Source organism: Oncorhynchus keta, chromosome 3, assembly GCF_023373465.1.
Source record: "Oncorhynchus keta strain PuntledgeMale-10-30-2019 chromosome 3, Oket_V2, whole genome shotgun sequence".
Taxonomy (NCBI): domain Eukaryota; kingdom Metazoa; phylum Chordata; class Actinopteri; order Salmoniformes; family Salmonidae; genus Oncorhynchus; species Oncorhynchus keta.
Genome location: NC_068423.1, coordinates 6,181,114 through 6,203,308, shown reverse-complemented (window position 1 = coordinate 6,203,308; position 22,195 = coordinate 6,181,114). Strand labels below are relative to the sequence as shown.

Below are 22,195 nucleotides of genomic sequence, written 5' to 3'. Positions count from 1 at the left end.
AATATATTTTATATTTGAGATTCTTCAAAGTAGCAACCCTTTGCCTTGATGACAGCTTTGCACACTCTTGGCATTCTCTCAACCAGCTTCATGAGGTAGTCACCTGGAATGCATTTCAACAGGTGTGCCTTGTTAAAAGTTCATTTGTGGCAATTCTTTCCTTCTTAATGCGTGCGTGCCAATCATTTGTGTTGTGACTTGGTAATAAGACCAAGTCCATATTATGGCCAGAACAGCTCAAATCAAAGAGAAACAACCGTCCATCATTACATTAAGACGTTTACAGAACTTTGAACGTTTTTTCAAGTGCAGTTGCATAAACCTTCAAGTGCTATGATGAAACTGGCTCTCATGAGGACCACCACAGGATAGGAAGTTACCTCTGCTGCAGAGGATAGGTTCATTAGAGTTACCAGCCCCAGAAATTGCAGCCCCAATAAATGCTTCACATAATGTGTCTGTTCAATAACATGTGTCTGTTCAATAACAGACACATCTCAACATCAACTGTTCAGAGGAGACTGCGTGAATCAGGCCTTCATGGTCAAATTGCTGCAAAGAAACAACTACTAATGGACACCAATGAGAAGAAGAGACTTGCCTGGGCCAAGACATACGAGCAATGGACATTATACCATTGGACATTTGGTTTTTGGTCTGGAGTCCAAATTTGAGATTTTTGGTTCCAACCGCCGTGTCTTTGAGAGACACGGTGTGGGTGAACGGATGATCTCCGTATGTGTATTTCCCACCGTAAGGCATGGAGAAGGAGGTGTGATGGTGTGGGGGTGCTTTACTAGTGACACTGTCAGTGATTTATTTAGAATACAGGGCACACTTAACCAGCATGGCTACCACAGCATTCTGCAGTGATACGCGATCCCATTTGGTTTGTGCTTAGTGGGACTATTATTTGTTTTTCAACAGGACATTGACCCAACACACCTCCAGGCTGTGTAAGGGCTATTTGACCAAGGAGAGTGATGGAGTGCTGCATGAAATGACCTATATTTAGATTTGTTTAACACTTTTTTGATTACCATTTGATTCCATATGTGTTGTTTCATAGTTTTGATGTCTTCACTATTATTCTAATGTCCAAACTTTTGACTGGTACTGTATATATATATATACAAACTTCAACTCCCAGCAATTGTTTTTGGACTCAATATTGTAAATCAATTATGTAAATAATAAATCAATTATATATATATATATACACACACATCATTGATTTATTATTTACATAATTGATTTACAATATTGAGTCCAAAACAATTGCTGGGAGTTGAAGTTTGTATGCTTATGATTATTCCGTTTTATTTTTTAAATTGCACAATGAATTCAATAAAAAAAATGTAATCTTAATATTTATTAATAATTCATTATTATTGAAAAGCCCATTTGTAAGTATTTTTTTGTAAATAATGCTCTGTACTCCTTTTATAAAACAGTTGAGAGAGATGAAGCATGAAAACTTGGTGCAGTTCTTTGGGGTTTGCATTGACCCTCCAAAGGTCTGTATGGTCATGCAGTACTGCAAGAAAGGCAGCCTGAAGGTAACAGCATAGGACTGTGATGGTCCGGGTTGAAATGACAACAAGTTTAATTAATCAGGCCGCCATAAACTATTTATAAGTCCTTCGTAGATGCTTTACAAATAAACAAATTCACACTATATAAACTCTGTTACAACAATGTATATAGAATGCTATTTGTCAAACATCTGTGAATGCCATATAAACAGTTCATAAAGGCTTCATAAAGTTTTTAACCCATCTCTTATGTTCCGGGTCAATTTGACTCATTTTTAAAAACATTTTTATCACTGACATACTTAATCTACTCTCCTAGGTATGAGTCTAAAACTTGTCAAACGCGTAATGTACACACAATAAAACCCGGTACAAGAAAAGTGACATCCATGATGTTCTGTGTCAATTTGACCCGGAATTTGACCCTTGAACTTGACCATTTTCTAACTCTTGAGGCTGAGCAACACTGATCTGAGCAACAAAACTGAGTTTTGACAAATTAGGATTATAGGATTTTACGGATTTATGACTTTTTACATGCATCCAAACATTTGGGTCTAAGTTTAGAAAGGTTGGAGCTATCAACCCATGGGGGGTGACATTCTCAGCAACATTTAGATAAGGGGAACTGTACTTACCGTGCCTTTTGTGTTCACTGTACCGAATCAAACTGACCCAGAACATACCTTGTGTATAGCCGAATCAAACCTAAGAGAAGGGTTCAAGTTGATGTTCATTTAAAGTGGTACCACTGCTGCTTTTCTTGTATCACTCTGCATGAGGTATCATATTATGTGGTGCGTTGTGTTTAGTACAAAAATGAAAGTTCAGGTAGTACTTTCTCATTCATCTCCGTTTCCCAAAAAACCCTCCCTAATGGACACGACTCAGATGTCAATCATTGGGTTGTAAAGGATTGCTACAAAATGTATCATTTTTGTTGTTTGTGACTGCAGGATGTTCTAAAATGCACTGACATTGAGCTGGATTGGATGTTTAAACTGTCCTTTGCATACGATATTGTTAACGTGAGTAACAAAATCCCTTTAGACTGGTACGTCCTTTATGTGAACAGGGCTAGACTTTTTCCCGGTTTAGTTTGACACTGTTGATTTACTTGCAGGGGATGGAGTACATCCACAAGAGTAGCCTGAAGTCCCATGGCAACTTGAAACCCAGCACGTGTCTGGTGGACAGCAGACTTCAGGTCAAACTCTCTGGCTTTGGACTGTGGGAATTCAAATACGGCACTAAACACAAAGTCATCCCCCCGGATAATCCCAAATTTGAAGGTTAATAGTTCAATTGATCATGGGAGTAGAACTGAGTAGTTTGATGTAATCACTATTCAGGCCAGTGTTTGGAGATGTTTATGAGGCCCTCTATAAGACCTTTATAGATGCTTCAGAAATCATTCATAAGCAAATATCATGCTATATAAAGTAGGGCAAAAGAGTTATTCCGCATTTGGCAAAGCAACAGATGTAGTGACCTTTTATATTAACCATTATGTAGTATTACTTTACTTAATATAATTTGTGAAGCATCTATGTAGGGCTTATGAAGACTAATGAACGCCCTATGATGCCTTTAACAATTGTTGTTTGTGGGACCTTAAATGGACATAAATAATATCAATGTTATATTAAACGTCATGAAATCCATTACGAATGTTGAGACAGAGCTCATGAATGTGTTTATCAATGTATGCCCCTCTCAAGTAAAGTCTTACCACAAGTCGAATTAACCATAGTTTGATGCCACTTTGTCCAGAGATGTACTGGACGGCTCCAGAACTTCTGAGGCAAGACCAGCTCACGTTCAATGGCACACCCAAGGGGGACATCTACAGCTTTGCAATGATTATGCGTGAGCTGATCTATAGCTCAGAGGTGGGTCCATACAACGATATCCAGCTGGAGCCTCAAGGTGCGTTGTTAATTCATTCTAGAAGGTCCTCACCACAAATAACACCAAAATAATTATGTAAAGTAGTAAAACGTTGGATTTGAGCTACCTGAAGTAGATCTAAGAATGTGTGAAATCTGTATCAAGTCCATTAGATACTGGGAAATGGTAGTTTTGTTGTACTTGGTATCACGTTGTGTAGAAAGTGTTTGTGTCTCATTGGTTTTCTCCAGAGATTATCAAGCAATTGCGGGTCCCTCTCTTAGGGGAGCCCCTCAGGCCGACCGTGTGCCCCCAGATGTGCAACGAGGGGCTGGTCGACCTTCTGAAGGCCTGCTGGAGTGAGAACCCTGACTACAGACCCCCTTTTGGCTCCATCAGAATACAGCTGAAGGAGACCAGCCCAGAAAGGTCTGTCGTGGAGAGACCAGCCCAGACTGGGACAGACTTGCCCAGACAGGAAGAGACCAACATGTTGACTGCACCGAGCTGTCTGTCTAAACTACCGGCACACAGCTCGGACACCCATACATACCCCACAAGACATGCCACAAGAGGTCTCTTCACAGTCCCGAAGTCCAGAACAGACTATGGGATGCACACAGTACTACATAGAGCCATGACTACATGGAACTCTACTCCACATCAAGTAACTGATGCAAGCAGTAAAATTTGATTAAAAAAAAAACTGATAAAAAATACCTTATGGAACAGTGGGGACTGTGAAGCAACACAAACATTGGCACAGACACATGCATACACACACACACACACACACACACACACACACACACACACACACACACACACACACACACACACACACACACACGATAACATACGCACTATAGATACACACGGCTTTAGTACTGTAGATATGTGGTCGTGGTGGAGTAGGGGCCTGAAGGCACACATTGTGTTGTGAAATCTGTGAATGTATTGTAACGTTTTTGCCTTAATTTCGCTGGACTCCAGGAAGAGTAGCTGCTGCTTTGGCAGCAGCTAATGGGGATCCATAATAAATACAAATACAAATACAAACCTAGACAGGGAGAGACCTGCCAGCTCAGACAGGTAGAGACCAACCTAGACAGGAACGAACCAGCCCAGGCAACCCAGACATTTCTTATATGGTGGGCTGGTATGTACAAAACAATCTTCTTGAGTTCCAGAAGGTTCCATGTTGTAGCTGAAAGGTTTGTCTGCCTGGTTGAGTGATTATCCTGTAAGGGCCAGACAAATTGGTATTCAGCTTATGTCCTCTCAGTGATCTCTTTACCTAGACACAATCTCCAACTTGAAGTGAGGGATCCTCCTTTACATTGTTACTTTTGTTGTAGTACTTATTTTGAGCATCCTGATATTTCTGTACCTCTGTCATTAGCTTTTCGTCATCAGGTGGTTTGTCAGCCACGAACGGTGGAAGGACTGTATCTGTGTCACGCCTTGGTCATTGTATTTTGTGTTTTCGTTATATATTTGGTCAGGCCAGGGTGTGACATGGGTTTATGTTGTTGTATTTCGTATTGGGGTTTTTGTATTATTGGGATTGCGGCTGAGTAGGGGTTTGTATGGGCTTGGCTGCCTGAGGCGGTTCTCAATCAGAGTCAGGTGATTCTCGTTGTCTCTGATTGGGAACCGTATTTAGGTAGCCTGGTTTCGCTTTGTATTTCGTGGGTGATTGTTCCTGTCTCTGTGTAGTTTCACCAGATAGGCTGTAATAGGTTTCACATTCCGTTTGTTGTTTTTGTATTTATGAGTTATTACATGTATCGTTCCGTTTTCCTTCATTAAAGCTCATGAGTAACAACCACGCTGCATTTCGGTCCGACTCTCTTTCGACAAACGAAGAACGAACTTACAGAATCACCCACCACACTCGGACCGAGCAGCGTGTTAACAGGCAGCTGGAGCAGCGAAGGGAAGACGTTATGGACAGCAGAGGCTTGGAGTATACGACGTGGGAAGAAATAGACAGGTGGGTGGCCGACCCAGAGAGAGTGCAGGAGCCCGCCTGGGATTCGCTGGAGCAGTGCGAAGAGGGCTATAGGCGAATGGAGTCGGAAAAAAAGACACGGCGGCGCAGAGCGAAAACCGAAAGTAACCCCCAAATATTTATTGGGGGAGGGCTCAGAGAGAGAGTGGCTGAGTCAGGAGTCAGACCTGAGTCTACTCTCCCTGTTAATTGTGAGGAGCAGCAATATAAGGACTTCTGGTCTTGGGAGATGATATTAGACAGAAAAGGACCCTGGGCGCAGCCGGGAGAATATCGCCGTCCCAAGGAAGAACTAGAGGCGGCTAAAGCGGAGAGGCGCTGGTATGAGGAGGCAGCACGGCGACGCGGATGGAAGCCCGAAAAGCAGCCCCAAAAAATTATTGGGGGGGGGCTTAATGGGAGTATGGCTATGCCAGGTAGGAGACCTGCGCAAACTCCCTGTGCTTACCGGTGGGCTAGAGAGACCGGGCAGACACCGTGTTATGCTATGGAGCGCACAGTGTTTCCAGTGCGGGTGCATAGCCAGGTGCAGCACATACCAGCCCTTCGTATTGGCCGGGCTAGAGTGGGCATCGAGCCAGGTAAGCTTGGGCAGGCTCGGTGCTCAAGAGCTCCAGTGCGCCTGCACGGTCCGGTCTATCCAGAGCCACCTCCACACACCAGTCCTCCGGGAGCAGCTCCCCGCACCATGCTTCCTGTGCGTGTCCTCAATCCTGTAGCACCAGTTCCAGCACCACGCACCAGGCCTTCTGTGCGCCTCGCCTGTTCAGCACAGCCAGGGCCTTCCTTCCCTCCTGCTCTGTCGGAGTCTCCCCGCCTGTTCAGCGCTATCAGAGCCTTCCTCCTCTACAGCGCTGCCATAGCCTCCTGCCTGTTCGGAGCAGCCTGAGCTGCCAGTCTGCAGGGAGCTGTCAGTCTGCAAGGTGCTGTCAGTCTACATGAAGCAGCCAGAGCTGTCAGTCTGCAAAGAGCTGCCAGTCTGCAGGGTGCTGTCAGCCTGCATGAAGCAGTCAGAGCTGTCAGTCTGCATGACGCAGCCAGAGCTGTCAGTCTGCAAAGAGCTGCCAGTCTGCAAGGAGCTGTCAGTCTGCAAGGAGCTGCCAGTCTGCAGGGTGCTGTCAGCCTGCATGGAGCAGTCAGAGCTGTCAGTCTGCATAAAGCAGCCAGAGCTGTCAGTCTGTATGAAGCAGTCAGAGCTGTCAGCCTGCATGGAGCAGTCAAAGCTGTCAGTCTGTTCGAAGCAGCCAGAGCTGTCAGTCTGCATGAAGCAGCCAGAGCTGTCAGTCTGCAAAGAGCTGTCAGTCTGCAAAGAGCTGCCAGTCTACAAGGAGCTGTCAGCCTGCATGGAGCAGCCAGAGCTGTCAGTCTGCAAGGAGCTGTCAGTCTGCATAGAGCAGCTAGATCCGCCAGTCAGCCATGATCTTCTAGATCTGCCAGTCAACCAGTCTCTTCCAGATCTGCTAGTCAACCAGAATCTTCCAGATCCGCCAGCCAGCCAGGATCTACCGGAGCCTACTACCTGCCTGAGCTTCATCTCAGTACTGAGCTTCATCTCAGTACTGGGCTTCCTCTCAGTACTGGGCTTCCTCTCAGTGCTGGGCTTCCTCTCAGTACTGGGCTTCCCCTCAGTTCCGGGCTTCCCCTCAGTCCCGAGCTGCCCCTCAGTCCCGAGCTGCCCCTCAGTCCCGAGCTGCTGCTGCTCCTCAGTTCAGTGGGGTTCTGGGTGAGGACTATTAGGCCATGGTCGGCGGCGAGGGTGGATTATCCCAGGACGCGAAGGGGAGGAACTAGGACATTAATGGAGTGGGGTCCACGTCCCGAGCCGGAACCGCCACCATGGACAGACGCCCACCCGGACCCTCCCTATGGTTTTGAGGTGCGTCCGGGAGTCCGCACCTTAGGGGGGGGGGTTCTGTCACGCCTTGGTCATTGTATTTTGTGTTTTCGTTATATATTTGGTCAGGCCAGGGTGTGACATGGGTTTATGTTGTTGTATTTCGTATTGGGGTTTTTGTATTATTGGGATTGCGGCTGAGTAGGGGTGTTGTATGGGCTTGGCTGCCTGAGGCGGTTCTCAATCAGAGTCAGGTGATTCTCGTTGTCTCTGATTGGGAACCGTATTTAGGTAGCCTGGTTTCGCTTTGTATTTCGTGGGTGATTGTTCCTGTCTCTGTGTAGTTTCACCAGATAGGCTGTAATAGGTTTCACGTTCCGTTTGTTGTTTTTGTATTTATGAGTTATTTCATGTATCGTTCCGTTTTCCTTCATTAAAGATCATGAGTAACAACCACGCTGCATTTCGGTCCGACTCTCTTTCGACAAACGAAGAACGACGTTACAATCTGTTACGTTAAATGAGTAAAGAGGTGTGGAGTCAGGCGCAGAGAGCAAAAGATGTGGGAAAAAACACGCTTTAATGTCCAGGAAAAATAACATGAACAAAAGTAGGAAAACAAATTATCAGAAATATAAACGGACAGCGCGAAACCCAAGATGCAAACAAAATACACTCAAACACAGAACAGACGAACAAGCCCGCACGAAACAGAAGCGGGCTGAACAAACTTATATAACCCCACCCTAACAACCAAACAAGAAACAGGTGATACCAATCAGACAAAACCAAAGGAACACAGAACGGATCGGTGATAGCTAGTAGACCGGCGACGACGACCGCCGAGCGCCACCCGAACAAGAAGGGGAGTCACCTTCGGTAATATTTGTGACAGTACACCCCCCCCTGACGCGCAGCTCCCGCAGCGCGCCGACTCCGGCCTCTGGGACGACCCGGGGGCCGAGGCGCCGGGCGATCCGGACGGAGACGATGGAACTCTCTCAACATAGATGGATCTAGAATATCCCCCACCGGAACCCAGCACCTCTCCTCCGGACCGTACCCCTCCCAGTCCACGAGGTACTGTAGGCCCACCACCCGGCGTCTCAAATCCAGAATGCCCCGAACTGTGTACGCCGGGGACCCCTCGATGTCCAGAGGGGGCGGAGGGACCTCAGGCACCTCACCTTCTTGCAGGGGACCAGCCACCACCGGCCTGAGTAGAGACACATGAAACGAGGGGTTAATACGGTAATACCTAGGAAGTTGTAACCTGTAACACACCTCGTTTATTCTCCTCAGGACTTTGAACGGCCCCACACACTGCGGCCCCAGCTTCCGACAGGGCAGGCGGAGGGGCAGGTTTCGGGTCGAGAGCCAGACCCTGTCCCCCGGTGCAAACACAGGGGCCTCACTGCGGTGCTGGTCAGCGCTCCTCTTCTGCGTTCTCCCGCTAACCGTAGTGAGTCCTGAACGGCTTTCCGGGTGTCCTTGGAGTGCTGTACCCATTCCTCCACTGCAGGAGCCTCGGTCTGGATCTGATGCCATGGGGCATCAGATGCCATGGGGCCAGGAACAGCTGCTCTCCTCTCCGGAGGGAGCAGGACGCACGGTAGCCAGGTATAGTTCCAGTTGAAGGAGGAAACCCTGGCACCCAGCCGCTGTTCCGTCATACTCCCGTGGGAGTGTCAGCCGAAGAGCCCCGGAGCCAGATGTGGTCGCAGGAACAGGAGGTGCTGTAGAAGGGGGTGCTAGAGATGAGGTGGGGAGGCCACTCCTCTCCCATCGATCCATCCTCTCCATCATTTGGTCCATGGCAGAACCAATCCGGTGAAGCACGCTGGTGTGATGGAGGACCCTCTCTTCCATCGATGGGAGAGGAGATGCCGCTGCTCCTGCTGATTCCATGGAGGTGCGGGATTCTGTCACATTTTATCAAGGTGGGTGGAATCAGGCGCAGAGAGCAGGTTTCAGATATTTGACAGTTTATTCTCCGGCGCACAAAAAACACGGTCAACCCAACACACAGGGTGAATAATCCAAACCAGGATCAAAAATAGACCGGAGAATAAAACACAAGCACTACACCAAATGACATGAATACAAAAACAATCCCGCACAAAACAAGGGCGGGACAACCTACTACATATAAGGAAGTTAATTAAACAAAAATACACACAGGTGAAACTAAGAAGACAAAACCAACAGACAAACGAAAAAGGGATCGGTAGTGGCTTGTAGGACGGTGACGACGACCGCCGAGCACCGCCAGAACAGGCAGGAGAGCCAACTTCGGCAGAAGTCGTGACAGCCCCCTTGAACTTTGCAACCTTTTGCCACATTTCAAGCTTCAAACATAAAGATATAAAACTGTATTTTTTTGTGAAGAATCAACAACAAGTGGGACACAATCATGAAGTGGAACAACATTTATTGGATATTTCAAACTTTTTTAACAAATCAAAAACTGAAAAGTTGGGCATGCAAAATTATTCAGCCCCTTTACTTTCAGTGCAGCAAACTCTCTCCAGAAGTTCAGTGAGGATCTCTGAATGATCCAATGTTGACCTAAATGACTAATGATGATAAATACAATCCACCTGTGTGTAATCAAGTCTCTGTATAAATGCACCTGCACTGTGATAGTCTCAGAGGTCCGTTAAAAGCGCAGAGAGCATCATGAAGAACAAGGAACACACCAGGCAGGTCCGAGATACTGTTGTGAAGAAGTTTAAAGCCGGATTTGGATACAAAAAGATTTCCCAAGCTTTAAACATCCCGAGGAGCCGTGTAAAGGAATGATATTGAAATGGAAGGTGTATCAGACCACTGCAAATCTACCAAGACCTGGCCGTCCCTCTAAACTTTCAGCTCATACAAGGAGAAGACTGATCAGAGATGCAGCCAAGAGGCCCATGATCACTCTGGATGAACTGCAGAGATCTACAGCTGAGGTGGGACACTCTGTCCATAGGACAACAATCAGTCGTATATTGCACAAATCTGACCTTTATGGAAGAGTGGCAAAAAGAAAGCGCCCCCATAGGTTGAAGAGGTTAAGAAATGGCTATGTCATTATTGGATAAAAAAAATGTGCCCGTTTTAAGCGCAATATTTTGTCACGAAAAGATGCTCGACTATGCATAATTGCCAGCTTTGGAAAGAAAACACTGACGTTTTCAAAACTGCAAAGATATTATCTGTGAGTGCCCCAGAACTGATCTTTCAGGCGAAACCAAGATGAAACTTCAAACAGGAAATGAGCAGGATTTTTGACGCTCTGTTTTACTATCGTCTCCTTATAAGGCTGTGAATATGCTGTGAATGAGCTTATGCGCTCTGCCGTTCGTCCAAGATGTCTGCAGCATTGTGACGTGTTTGTAGGCATATCATTGGAAGATTGACCATAAGAGACTACATTTACCTGGTGTCCCGCCCGGTGTCCTGTGTCGAAATTATTGCGTAGTCTGTAGGTCCATGCGCGTTCCATTTCTTCAGAAGAGAAAGTCAACTGCCACGAAGGATTTATCGTCGATAGATATGTGAAAAACACCTTGAGAATTGATTCTAAACATTGGTTTGCCATGTTTCTGTCGATATTATGGAGTTAATTTGGAAAAAAGTTTTTAATTACTTAATTTTTTTCTTTTTTTTTCTTACCCAAATGTGATGAACAAAACGGAGCGATTAGTCGACACAAATAATATTTTTTGTAAAAACGGAACATTTGCTATCTAACTGAGAGTCTCCTCATTGAAAACATCTGAAGTTCTTCAAAGGTAAATTATTTTATTTGAATCCTTTTCTGTTTTTTGTGAAAATGTTGCATGCTGAAAGACAGGCATAATCCTATGCTAGGCTATCAATACTGTTACACAAATGCTTGTTTAGCTATGGTTCAAAAGCATATTTTGAAAATCTGAGATGACAGTGTTAACAAAAGGCTAAGCTTGAGAGCAAATAGATTAATTTCATTTCATTTGCGATTTTCATGAATAGTTAACGTTGTGTTATGCTAACGAGCTTGCGGATAGATTTACACAGTCCTGGATACAGGTTTTTTTTCGTAGCTAAACGTGACGCAAAAAACGTAGCGATTTGTCCTAAACAAATAATCTTTCAGGAAAAACGGAACATTTGCTATCTGATAGTGTCCTCATTGAAAACATCCGAAGTTCTTAAAAGGTAAATGATTTTATTTGAATGCTTTTCTGGTTTTTGTGAAAATGTTGCCTGCTGAATGCTAACGCTAAATGCTACGCTAAATGCTACGCTAGCTATCAATACTGTTACACAAATGCTTGTTTTGCAATGGTTGAGAAGCATATTTTGAAAATCTGAGAGGACAGTGTTGTTAACAAAAGTCTAAGCTTGAGAGCAAATAGATTAATTTAATTTCATTTGCGATTTTCATGAATAGTTAACGTTGCGTTATGGTAATGAGCTTGAGGCTGTAGTCACGATACCGGATCCGGGATGGCTCGACGCAAGAAGTTAAAGATATCCATAAAAAGTGTTGTTTAAAGTTTGCCACAAGCCACCTGGGAGAAACACCAAACATGTGGAAGAAGGTGCTCTGGTCAGATGAAACCAAAATTGAACTTTTTGGCAACAATGCAAAACGTTATGTTTGGCGTAAAAGCAACACAGCTCATCACCCTGAACACACCATCCCCACTGTCAAACATAGTGGTGGCAGCATCATGGTTTGGGCCTGCTTTTCTTCAGCAGGGACAGGGAAGATGGTTAAAATTGATGGGAAGATGGATGGAGCCAAATACAGGACCATTCTGGAAGAAAACCTGATGGAGTCTGCAAAAGACCTGAGACTGGGACGGAGATTTGTCTTCCAACAAGACAATGATCCAAAACATAAAGCAAAATCTACAATGGAATGGTTCAAAAATAAACATATCCAGGTGTTAGAATGGCCAAGTCAAAGTCCAGACCTGAATCTAATCGAGAATCTGTGGAAAGAACTGAAAACTGCTGTACACAAATGCTCTCCATCCAAACTCACTGAGCTCGAGCTGTTTTGCAAGGAGGAATGGGAAAAAAGTTCAGTCTCTCGATGTGCAAAACTGATAGAGACATACCCCAAGCGACTTACTGTAATCGCAGCAAAAGGTGGCGCTACAAAGTATTAACTTAAGGGGGCTGAATAATTTTGCACGCCCAATTTTTCAGTTTTTGATTTGTTAAAAAAGTTTGAAATATCCAATAAATGTCGTTCCACTTCATGATTGTGTCCCACTTGTTGTTGATTCTTCACAAAAAAATACAGTTTTATATCTTTATGTTTGAAGCCTGAAATGTGGCAAAAGGTCGCAAAGTTCAAGGGGGCCGAATACTTTCACAAGGCACTGTAGATTATTTGTTCAGGGGTGGAAATGGGCACGATGTTTGTAGAGTAGATGGGGACCAAGAGGCAATCCATGGTCAGAGAAGGGCTTTTCCCTCTTCCTAACAGCAGCAACCAGGATAGGCGAACCAGAGCTCACCTGTGATGATGTGGGGATTTTAGCACAAGGCTCACCAGGGCACAGAGAGAGGAACTTGGGGAATCACCAGTCAGCACTGGCAAGCGACTCAGGGGAGATGGAAACCTCCACCTCTAAGACAGGACGGCCTTCTTTAAGACCCAGCAGTACAGTAGGACCCTCCAGTGGGCACTGGGCATCGGAAAGTAGGCACTCCTCTTTTGGGACAGGAACAGTCACAGGAGTAGGGCTGTTACGGTGACCGTATTACCGCCACACTGGCAGTCGCGAGTCATAACGGCAGTCAAATTCTATGTGACCGTTTAGTCATGGTAGCTAGGCTTCCCCAAGCTCTGATGTTGCTGATGGTCATTAGTAGCCTACCAATCTTGCTAACTGCCTTGTACTGCCTGGTACTCAGCACTCTATTGTCCCTCCAATCACTCTGACATAAATGCAAATGTAATCGAAAATCTAATAAAACAGGAGGATCCCATCAGCTTTCTACAGGTTTGGCCTCATATAATTATTTCTCAACTTTCCTAATATTAAGCACATTGCTTTTCTTTACCACAGCAGTATACCCCATCTGGCTAGCATAAACATGGACCACTGGGAAAAGTGTCATCCATTCGCTATTTAAGTGCATAAAGTCACATGACGTTTTTTTCCCCACTACCTTGTTTTGAGACAGGTGCATGATATTGGTCCCTTCTAAATCAAAACAAATGTCACACATATATTATTTAGTATGTATGAAGACGAGATTAAATCATGAACAGTCTGATGGGTGAAAATATTAGCCTATCACTAATTGTGAATGATGCAAAGCTTGTGTGTAATAAGGCGAGAAACAGAACACGCCTTTTTTGGCGACATTTTCTAATCATAGTCTCACCTCATGTAGCCTAGCCCATAGGCCTATATGTTTTGATAAGGTTTGTATCAATCACTTCTTAAAATTAAGCACATGAATCCAGTTTACAACGGGTGTAGAGCCTAATTGGCATGAGTTTCAACTTTTGTGGAAGATCATTTTCATCCTAAACATGTCGATCGATATTTAGCCTGACGAAAAGTAAATGTGGACGGAATTGAGCGATCTGAGAGAGCCATGAGAGTGAGAGTTGCTTTAGAGAAATCAGCCTGGAGAAGGGAATTAGGAGAAGGTGTCTCCTCGATGGTGTTAGGTTCTAATTATCAGAGTAAGAACTCAACGGACACTATGACAGCTTAAACCAAGTTTATTCGCCCATTTGGTCAAAACCGCTGCATCAGACAAAAGACATATTCACACAAGCGCTGACATGTAAACCCTTTCTCCTATGCTGAGTCTCCTCCTACACATCTCAACAGCCAAAGCATCTCTGTTGCTAGACAGAACCTTAGTGATAGCAGCACTTCCTCACTTCATCTGACCTGACCTCTGCCCCAAAGTGCTCGCTCCTCCCCAACTCGCGGCTGTCATATTGACTCGTACCAGACGGTGTCTTTCCTTCTCCCAGAGGATCCCTGATGACTAACAATAACATATCCTGACATAATGTAAATGTGTTAAATCATCCTCTCTCCCTCAGTGAAAAGAATAAGTATATTTCATGATTTCATAAGTCAAGAAATCAGAACACAACAATGGAAACCAGAGCCTCAGACGGCTCCAGTTGCAGGTCTGAAATGCCAGGAACTGGGGTGGCACACTCACAATCTGATGTGCAAGCAGGTGGCGCCACCTCCTAAAAACTCCAGGAGAAACAACTGCACTTGGTGGTACTCCTCACATGGCAAATCAATAGGGTAGGACATACACCAACCCGGCCGTGATGAATGGCAGGAGTAACTCAATGATGACAGCTGTAGCGTCGATGGTGTCTTCCTCCCCTTGCAGCCACTCCCACCAGGTCTCAGCCAATTCACATTACAATGGCCATACTTAAATCATTAATGCAAACAAAGGTTATAATTAGCATAAACATTAACATTCAGTTACTCACTCCTTAACTCAGGCAAATGTCAGAAGGGCTGGCCCATTTTTTGCTTCGTGGGCCTGTCTGACTTTGTTGTTTTTGTTGCACAAAATTATAATTATCTGGCTAATAATGGGGCCTCAATTAATAAAATGGGCTGGTGTGTTAGCAATGCAAGAGGTGGTTTTTGGTCCCAGGCATCCCTTGCCTAAGCTAATGATGTTTTCACTATGATTATTGTTTTCCTCACCTCACGCAATATCAGTCTATACCGTGTATCGACTCATCTATTTTATACTTCTCAGTCATACGAATATCCTTGACAACATGGTGAACAAGTTGGAGAGCTATGCCAACCACCTGGAGGAGGTAGTTGAAGAGAGAACCAAACAGCTTACAGCAGAGAAGACCCGGTCGGACAAGCTTCTCTCCAGTATGTTACCAAGGTAACACAGGACTTGTACCTACAAGCATTTGGATTATGTAAAAATAAACGTTCCAAGAAAATTACGCTACAAATATTGAGATTTACGAGATATTATTTTTGCAAAATTCTGTGCTGTTTTGTGGACAGAAACTTTTGTGGACAGAACATTGGTGTAACATACCCTGTATGTATATTTAACCCACTCCATTGACTTCCCTGGCTTGACTAACAGGTACATAGCGGACCATCTGATGGCTGGGAAGTCGGTGGAGCCTCAGGGTTATGACATGGTGACAATCTTTTTCTCTGACATCGTTGGCTTCACCACCATGTGCTCCATTAGCTCCGCCCTGGAGGTGGTCACCGTCCTCAATGACCTCTACAGTCTCTTTGATGAGATCATCAAGCTCTACGATGTCTACAAGGTACATTATACCTGTACAATAATTTTAAAGTGTTAGACAGACCCCAGTGTTTTGGGGTACCACTTCACCTCAAGTGACACCATTAACTTACGTAGTTATTAGGGCATGGTAAAACTTTATTGAAAGTTACCTACATAAGGAATTCATAACCCCTACATAATGCATAAGCAGTAAATACGCATTTTAATAAATAACTTATGAAATGCTGATGTAGGCTACTGTTTATGAATACATTATGGGTTCTGCATGTGCCTACTGCATGTGCCTACACCCCTTGACCTTTCCCCAAGAAATTGTGTTGCCCGCCTGAATTTAAAATGGATTAAATTTAGATTTCTGTCACTCGTCTACACACAATACAACATAGTGTCAAAGTGGAATAATGTCTTGAGTCAAAAAGTGCTCAACCCCATTGTTATGGGAAGCCTAAATGAGTTCAGTAGTAAATATTTGCTAAACAAGTTGCAAAATACGTTGCCTGGACTCTGTGTGCAAAAAAATAGTGTTTAACATGATTTTTCAATGACTACCTCATCTCTTTACCCCACACATACAAGTATCTGTAATTTAACCTTTATTTAACTAGGCAAGTCAGTTAAGAACAAATTCTTATTTACAATGACGGCCTACCCCACCAAACCCTAACGACGCTGGGCCAATTGTGCACCCCCCTATGGTTCTCCCAATCAGGGCCTGTTGTGATGCAGCCTGGTATCAAACCAGTGTCTGTAGTGACGCCTCTAGCACTGAGATGCAGTGCCTTATACCGCTGCACCACTCAAGAGCACCCAGTAAGGTGTGGTGGTAATTCTAACCAAGTGAGAGAGACTTTGTTATTTATTCAAACAATCAATCTTCATTATCAATTAAGAATTGCAATAATGAAGCTGGTCAACGACCACCCATTGATAATCGTTAAGAGCCCAACAAGAATATTTGAGTTACAGCCCTTTATAGCAAAGTACATCCTTCTGAATGTTCATGACAAACAACAAATGTGTATAATTATACAAAGGTACATTATGCTATCAAGCAACAGACAGCGAAATGTACATTGTGCCAGGTTTCTGTCTCTCGGTCATTTACTGCTCGTTTACACAGGGTTATATTCTCCTTAACACACAGATACAAATCGTTCAATGGAATGCAGGCTGTAGGTTCTATCACCAAGCCATCATAAATCAATTGCTAGCGCCAAGCCCCAGAGGCCTAACGAAGTCCCACAGACATAGATGAGAGAGTACTGAGAAACCTTATTTGATGCATCAACAGAATTAAACATTATCTTGTAGTTTTGGATGGTGTATCAATACAGCCAGTCACAGCAAAGATACAGGCATCCTTCCTAACTCAGTTGCCGGAGAGAAAGGAAACAGCTCAGGGATTATGAGGCCAATGATTATGAGGCCAATGGTGACTTTAAAACAGTTACAGAGTCTATTGGCTGTGATAGGAGAAAACTGAGGATGGACCAACAACATTGTAGTTACTCCACAATAGTAACCTAATTGACATAGTGAAAAGAAGGCAGCATCCAGTGTGCAAAAACACGCATCCATGCATCCTCTGTGCAACAAGGCACAAAAGTAATACTGCAAAAAAATGTGCAAAGCAATTCATTTTTTTTGTCCTGAATGCAAAGTGTTATGTTTTGGCCAAATCCAATACAACACATTACGTATTACCACTCATCACATTTTCAAGCGTAGTGGTGGCAGCATCATGTTATGGGTATGCTTGTAATCGTTAAGGACTGGGGAGTTTTTCAGGATAAAAAATAAATGGAATGGAGCTAAGCGCAGGCAAAATCCTGGACGAAAACCTGGTCCAGTCTACTTTGAACCAGAAACTGGGAGATGAAATCACCTTTCAGCAGGACAACAAGCTAAAACACAAGACCAAATCTACACTGCAGTTGCTTACCAAGAAGTCAGTGATTATTTCTGAGTGGCCGAGATACAGTTTTCACTTAAATCTGCTTGACAATCTATGGCAAGATTTGAAAATGGTTGTCTAGCAATGATCAACAACCAATTTGACAGAGCTTAAAGAATTTTGAAAACTATAATTGGCAAATGTTGCACAATCCAGGTGTGGAATTGTAATCGGGTCAACTGTTATCGGGTCAATCTCATAATAAAAAACTAAAAAAACTTCAATAACAAAAAAAATGGTCTCATAATTTCATAATTATGTTTTTGGATCAAATATTAAGCATTTTACAAACTTTTTTACAAAATGTAAAGTTCAACAAATTAAAACAAATCAATATTTCCAATATATTTTTTTTACATTGCTCCCCTAAAAATATCTGAGTTAAACATAACACTGAAAATATGAATATATCATAAAATGATCAGACTTTTTCCCAATTTGAGCTCTTTAGCTGGTTCAGTAATGAGAAGGCCAAGTGAGGTGAAGGGGGTGTTTGAGAATTAGAACCTCATTCTGAAGGCATATAAGTGAATACATTTACTTAATTTGTGCTCATCTAAGCAATACTCCTGTAGACTCCCCATTTCTCCTTCTCCCAAATCCGTTCAGCTGATGTTCTGAAAGAGCTGCAAAATCTGGACCCCTACAAATCAGCCGGACTAGACATTCTGGACCCTTTCTTTCTAAAATTATCTGCCGATATTGTTGCCACCCCAAGCCTGTTCAACCTCTCTTTCGTGTCGTCTGAGATTCCCAAAGATTGGAAAGCAGCTGCGGTCATCCCCCTCTTCAACGGGGGGGACACTCTTGACCCAAACTGCTACAGACCTATATCTATCCTACCAAGCCAAGTTAACAAACAGATTACCGACCATTTCGAATCTCACCATACCTTCTCTGCTATGCAATCTGGTTTCAGAGCTGGTCATGGGTGCACCTCAGCCACGCTCAAGGTCCTAAACGATATCTTAACCGCCATCGGTATTCAGCCGTATTCATTGATCTGGCCAAGGCTTTCAACTCTGTCGATCACCACATCCTCATCGGCAGACTCGACAGCCTTGGTTTCTCAAATGATTGCCTCGCCTGGTTCATCAACTACTTCTCTGATAGAGTTCAGTGTGTCAAATCAGAGGGTCTGCTGTCCGGACCTCTGGCAGTCTCTATGGGGGTGCCACAGGGTTCAATTCTTGGACCGACTCTTCTCTGTATACATCAATGAGGTCGCTCTTGCTGCTGGTGAGTCTCTGATCCACCTCTACGCAGACGACACCATTCTGTATACTTCTGGCCCTTCTTTGGACACTGTGTTAACAACCCTCCAGGCAAGCTTCAATGCCATACAACTCTCCTTCCGTGGCCTCCAATTGCTCTTAAATACAAGTAAAACTAAATGCATGCTCTTCAACCGATCGCTACCTGCACCTACCCGCCTGTCCAACATCACTACTCTGGACGGCTCTGACTTAGAATACGTGGACAACTACAAATACTTAGGTGTCTGGTTAGACTGTAAACACTCCTTCCAGACCCATATCAAACATCTCCAATCCAAAGTTAAATCTAGAATTGGCTTCCTATTTCGCAACAAATCATCCTTCACTCATGCTGCCAAACATACCCTTGTAAAACTGACCATCCTACCAATCCTCGACTTTGGCAATGTCATTTACAAAATAGCCTCCAATACCCTACTCAACAAATTGGATGCAGTCTATCACAGTGCAATCCGTTTTGTCACCAAAGCACCATATACTACCCACCATTGCGAACTGTACGCTCTCGTTGGCTGGCCCTCACTTCATACTCGTCGCCAAACCCACTGGCTCCATGTCATCTACAAGACCCTGCTAGGTAAAGTCCCCCCTTATCTCAGCTCACGAACTACAAAAATCTCTGAAACTGGAAACACTTATCTCCCTCACTATCTTTAAGCACCAACTGTCAGAGCAGCTCACAGATTACTGCACCTGTACATAGCCCACCTATAATTTAGCCCAAACAACTACCTCTTTCCCAACTGTATGTAATTTATGTATTTATTTTGCTCCTTTGCACCCCATTATTTTTATTTCTACTTTGCACATTCTTCCATTGCAAAACTACCATTCCAGTGTTTTACTTGCTATATTGTATTTACTTTGCCACCCTGGCCTTTTTTGCCTTTACCTCCCTTCTCACCTCATTTGCTCACATTGTATATAGACTTGTTTATACTGTATTATTGACTGTATGTTTGTTTTACTCCATGTGTAACTCTGTGTCGTTGTATCTGTCGAACTGCTTTGCTTTATCTTGGCCAGGTCGCAATTGTAAATGAGAACTTGTTCTCAACTTGCCTACCTGGTTAAATAAAGGTGAAAAATTAATAAAAAGATAATTGGCTGGGGTAAGCCATCAATGTAAAATAAGAATCTTCTCTTAATTGACTTGCCTAGTTAAATAAAGGTAAAATAAATTATAATAATGCATAATACTGTGTTTTATTCAAATATGTTTGTTTTTTCTAAAAAAAAAATTTAAAAAATTAAATGACCCAAGAATTTAATCCAGATGCATTTCGGTAATGAGAATTTGTGTTAAAAATGTTCAAAATTCTGGTGAAATTTTTTAATGGATTTAAAATAAGACGTTTTCCCAAAAACTAAAGATCTTATTCCTCAGAATTATAGTTGATTTTTGCAGATGCATCATGGTTTTATAACACAATTTGCTTCAGACATTTTAAAACTAGTTTCATGAGAATCACCCAATATCTGCCAAAAGTGGTTCTAACATGTATTTCTTCCACTTTGACATTACAAAGTATTTCTTGTAGATCATTGACAGAAACGGACAATTAAATACATTATAATCCCACTTTGAACACAACGAAATGTGTAAAAAGTCAAGGGGTGTGAATACTTTCTGAAGGCACTGTACAGTAGGCAGCCTTGTAAAATTTACAGTGTGTATTGTAAAAATGTCCGGTGTATATTGTGGCCATTTATGTGTATGGTGTATCAGGTGGAGACTATAGGGGATGCGTACATGGTAGCTAGTGGGCTACCCATCAGTAACGGCATGAAGCACGCATCTGAGATTTCTACAATGGCTCTTCACTTCCTGTGTGCCATCAAGCTCTTCAAGATTCGTCACTTGCCCAATCAGAGCTTGTCTCTCCGCATCGGGATCAACTCAGGTCAGTACGTACGAACAATCTGTCAAATCGATTACCCAGACAGCGGCTGTCAGTCATGAAATAACGAATCCTAACTCGAGATCTGTGTGTATAATTTAAAGGGTGACTGCATTTCCTGATTTGGCACAAAAATAGTGTCTACCTATGTGAAAACGGCACGTTTCTATGATCTGTGGTTAAAAAGATAAGGTCAAAGGAATTGGTCAAATGGTCATAAGGTCAAATGACATTAAAAATTCATGAGTTTCTAGCCCAAGGAAAGGTATTTTCTTGCTCCCCACACCACCTTGAATCTCATAGTGTTTAAAAATCACAGTTTTTAACGCAAAGATTTTCCTACGAAACATAGAAATGCACCATGTTCACATATTTTTACACTGGTTTGTGCTGGAGATAATGAAAATGATGTTGAAAAGTAATGGAGTTGCCCATGAAGAAATGTTAGCAGCCATGACGGATGGCAAACGAGAGTTGTCTTGGGGGTATGGAATAATGTGGAAGTTTCTTGGGTGTTTTTTTTGGGCCATTCAATCACAAAACAAAAAAGCCAGTAGTGAGTACGGCGAGGTAAGCTAGCATTGTCAAATAATGTTGCATAATCAAAAGTAGCTACTGGCTAGCTAGTACCACCTATTTACTTACATAATGTACTCACCAACACCAGTGGTTTGACGGTTGACAGGCAGCAGAAGGGACCGTGTTGTATGTTATCCATTCCTGGCCATCTGTCAATATTGTTGACATGCATTGGAAGTTTGCACCAACTTTATGGAAGCCCATTTTCACTCCGATTTGCGAAGCGAAATGTGTGTGCGTTGCACCCATATTCAGAATTGACAACAAATGTCCACATGGCAGCTGGGGATGGACCACAACGTGTTGTCTCTGGGCAATCACGAATCATTTGCAAAAGTGGGCATGCAAATAATCCATACCCAACCCAACTTGTGGTCCTTCTGTGGCTCAGTTGGTAGAGCATGGCGCTTGTAACGCCAGGGTAGTGGGTTCGATTCCGGGACCACCCATACGTAGAATGTATGCACACATGACTGTAAGTCGCTTTGGATAAAAGCGTCAGCTAAATGGCATATATTATTATATATTAAGTCATGACAAACTTACTTACAAAAATCAGTCACTATAATTAATGTTTCGGACTCATATCTATGCCACATAGGCCGTTTAAAACCAGAGAAGTTGGTTCTAAGGGGCAGTTAATCTTTAACTTGGACTGTTGCAGGAATCACACATTGATGTCAATGGGACATTTGTGCCAAAAATCTGCAAGTTACTGGTGTGTGTGTGTGTGTGTGTGTGTGTGTGTGTGTGTGTGTGTGTGTGTGTGTGTGTGTGTGTGTGTGTGTGTGTGTGTGTGTGTGTGTGTGTGTGTGTGTGTGTGTGTGTGTGTGTGTGTGTGCAGGTCCAGTGGTTGCTGGAGTGGTGGGCACAACCATGCCTCGCTACTGTCTGTTTGGTGACACAGTGAACACTGCTTCCAGGATGGAGAGCA

At 43.5% G+C, this 22,195-nt stretch overlaps 1 protein-coding gene across 1 annotated transcript in view; it reads left to right on the top strand.

Moving 5' to 3' along the window:
• The window catches only part of gucy2g (guanylate cyclase 2g), a 34,957-nt gene extending 14,213 nt beyond the window's left edge, over positions 1 to 20,744 (top strand). Inside the window, exons 8-15 of the mRNA XM_052485768.1 lie at positions 1,460 to 1,559; positions 2,492 to 2,563; positions 2,659 to 2,827; positions 3,309 to 3,464; positions 3,677 to 3,854; positions 15,023 to 15,163; positions 15,377 to 15,569; positions 20,511 to 20,744. Coding sequence (XP_052341728.1) covers positions 1,460 to 1,559; positions 2,492 to 2,563; positions 2,659 to 2,827; positions 3,309 to 3,464; positions 3,677 to 3,854; positions 15,023 to 15,163; positions 15,377 to 15,569; positions 20,511 to 20,744 — 1,243 coding nt within the window. The remainder of the gene's footprint in view (positions 1 to 1,459; positions 1,560 to 2,491; positions 2,564 to 2,658; positions 2,828 to 3,308; positions 3,465 to 3,676; positions 3,855 to 15,022; positions 15,164 to 15,376; positions 15,570 to 20,510) is intronic.
• Positions 20,745 to 22,195: the final 1,451 nt, after the last annotated feature.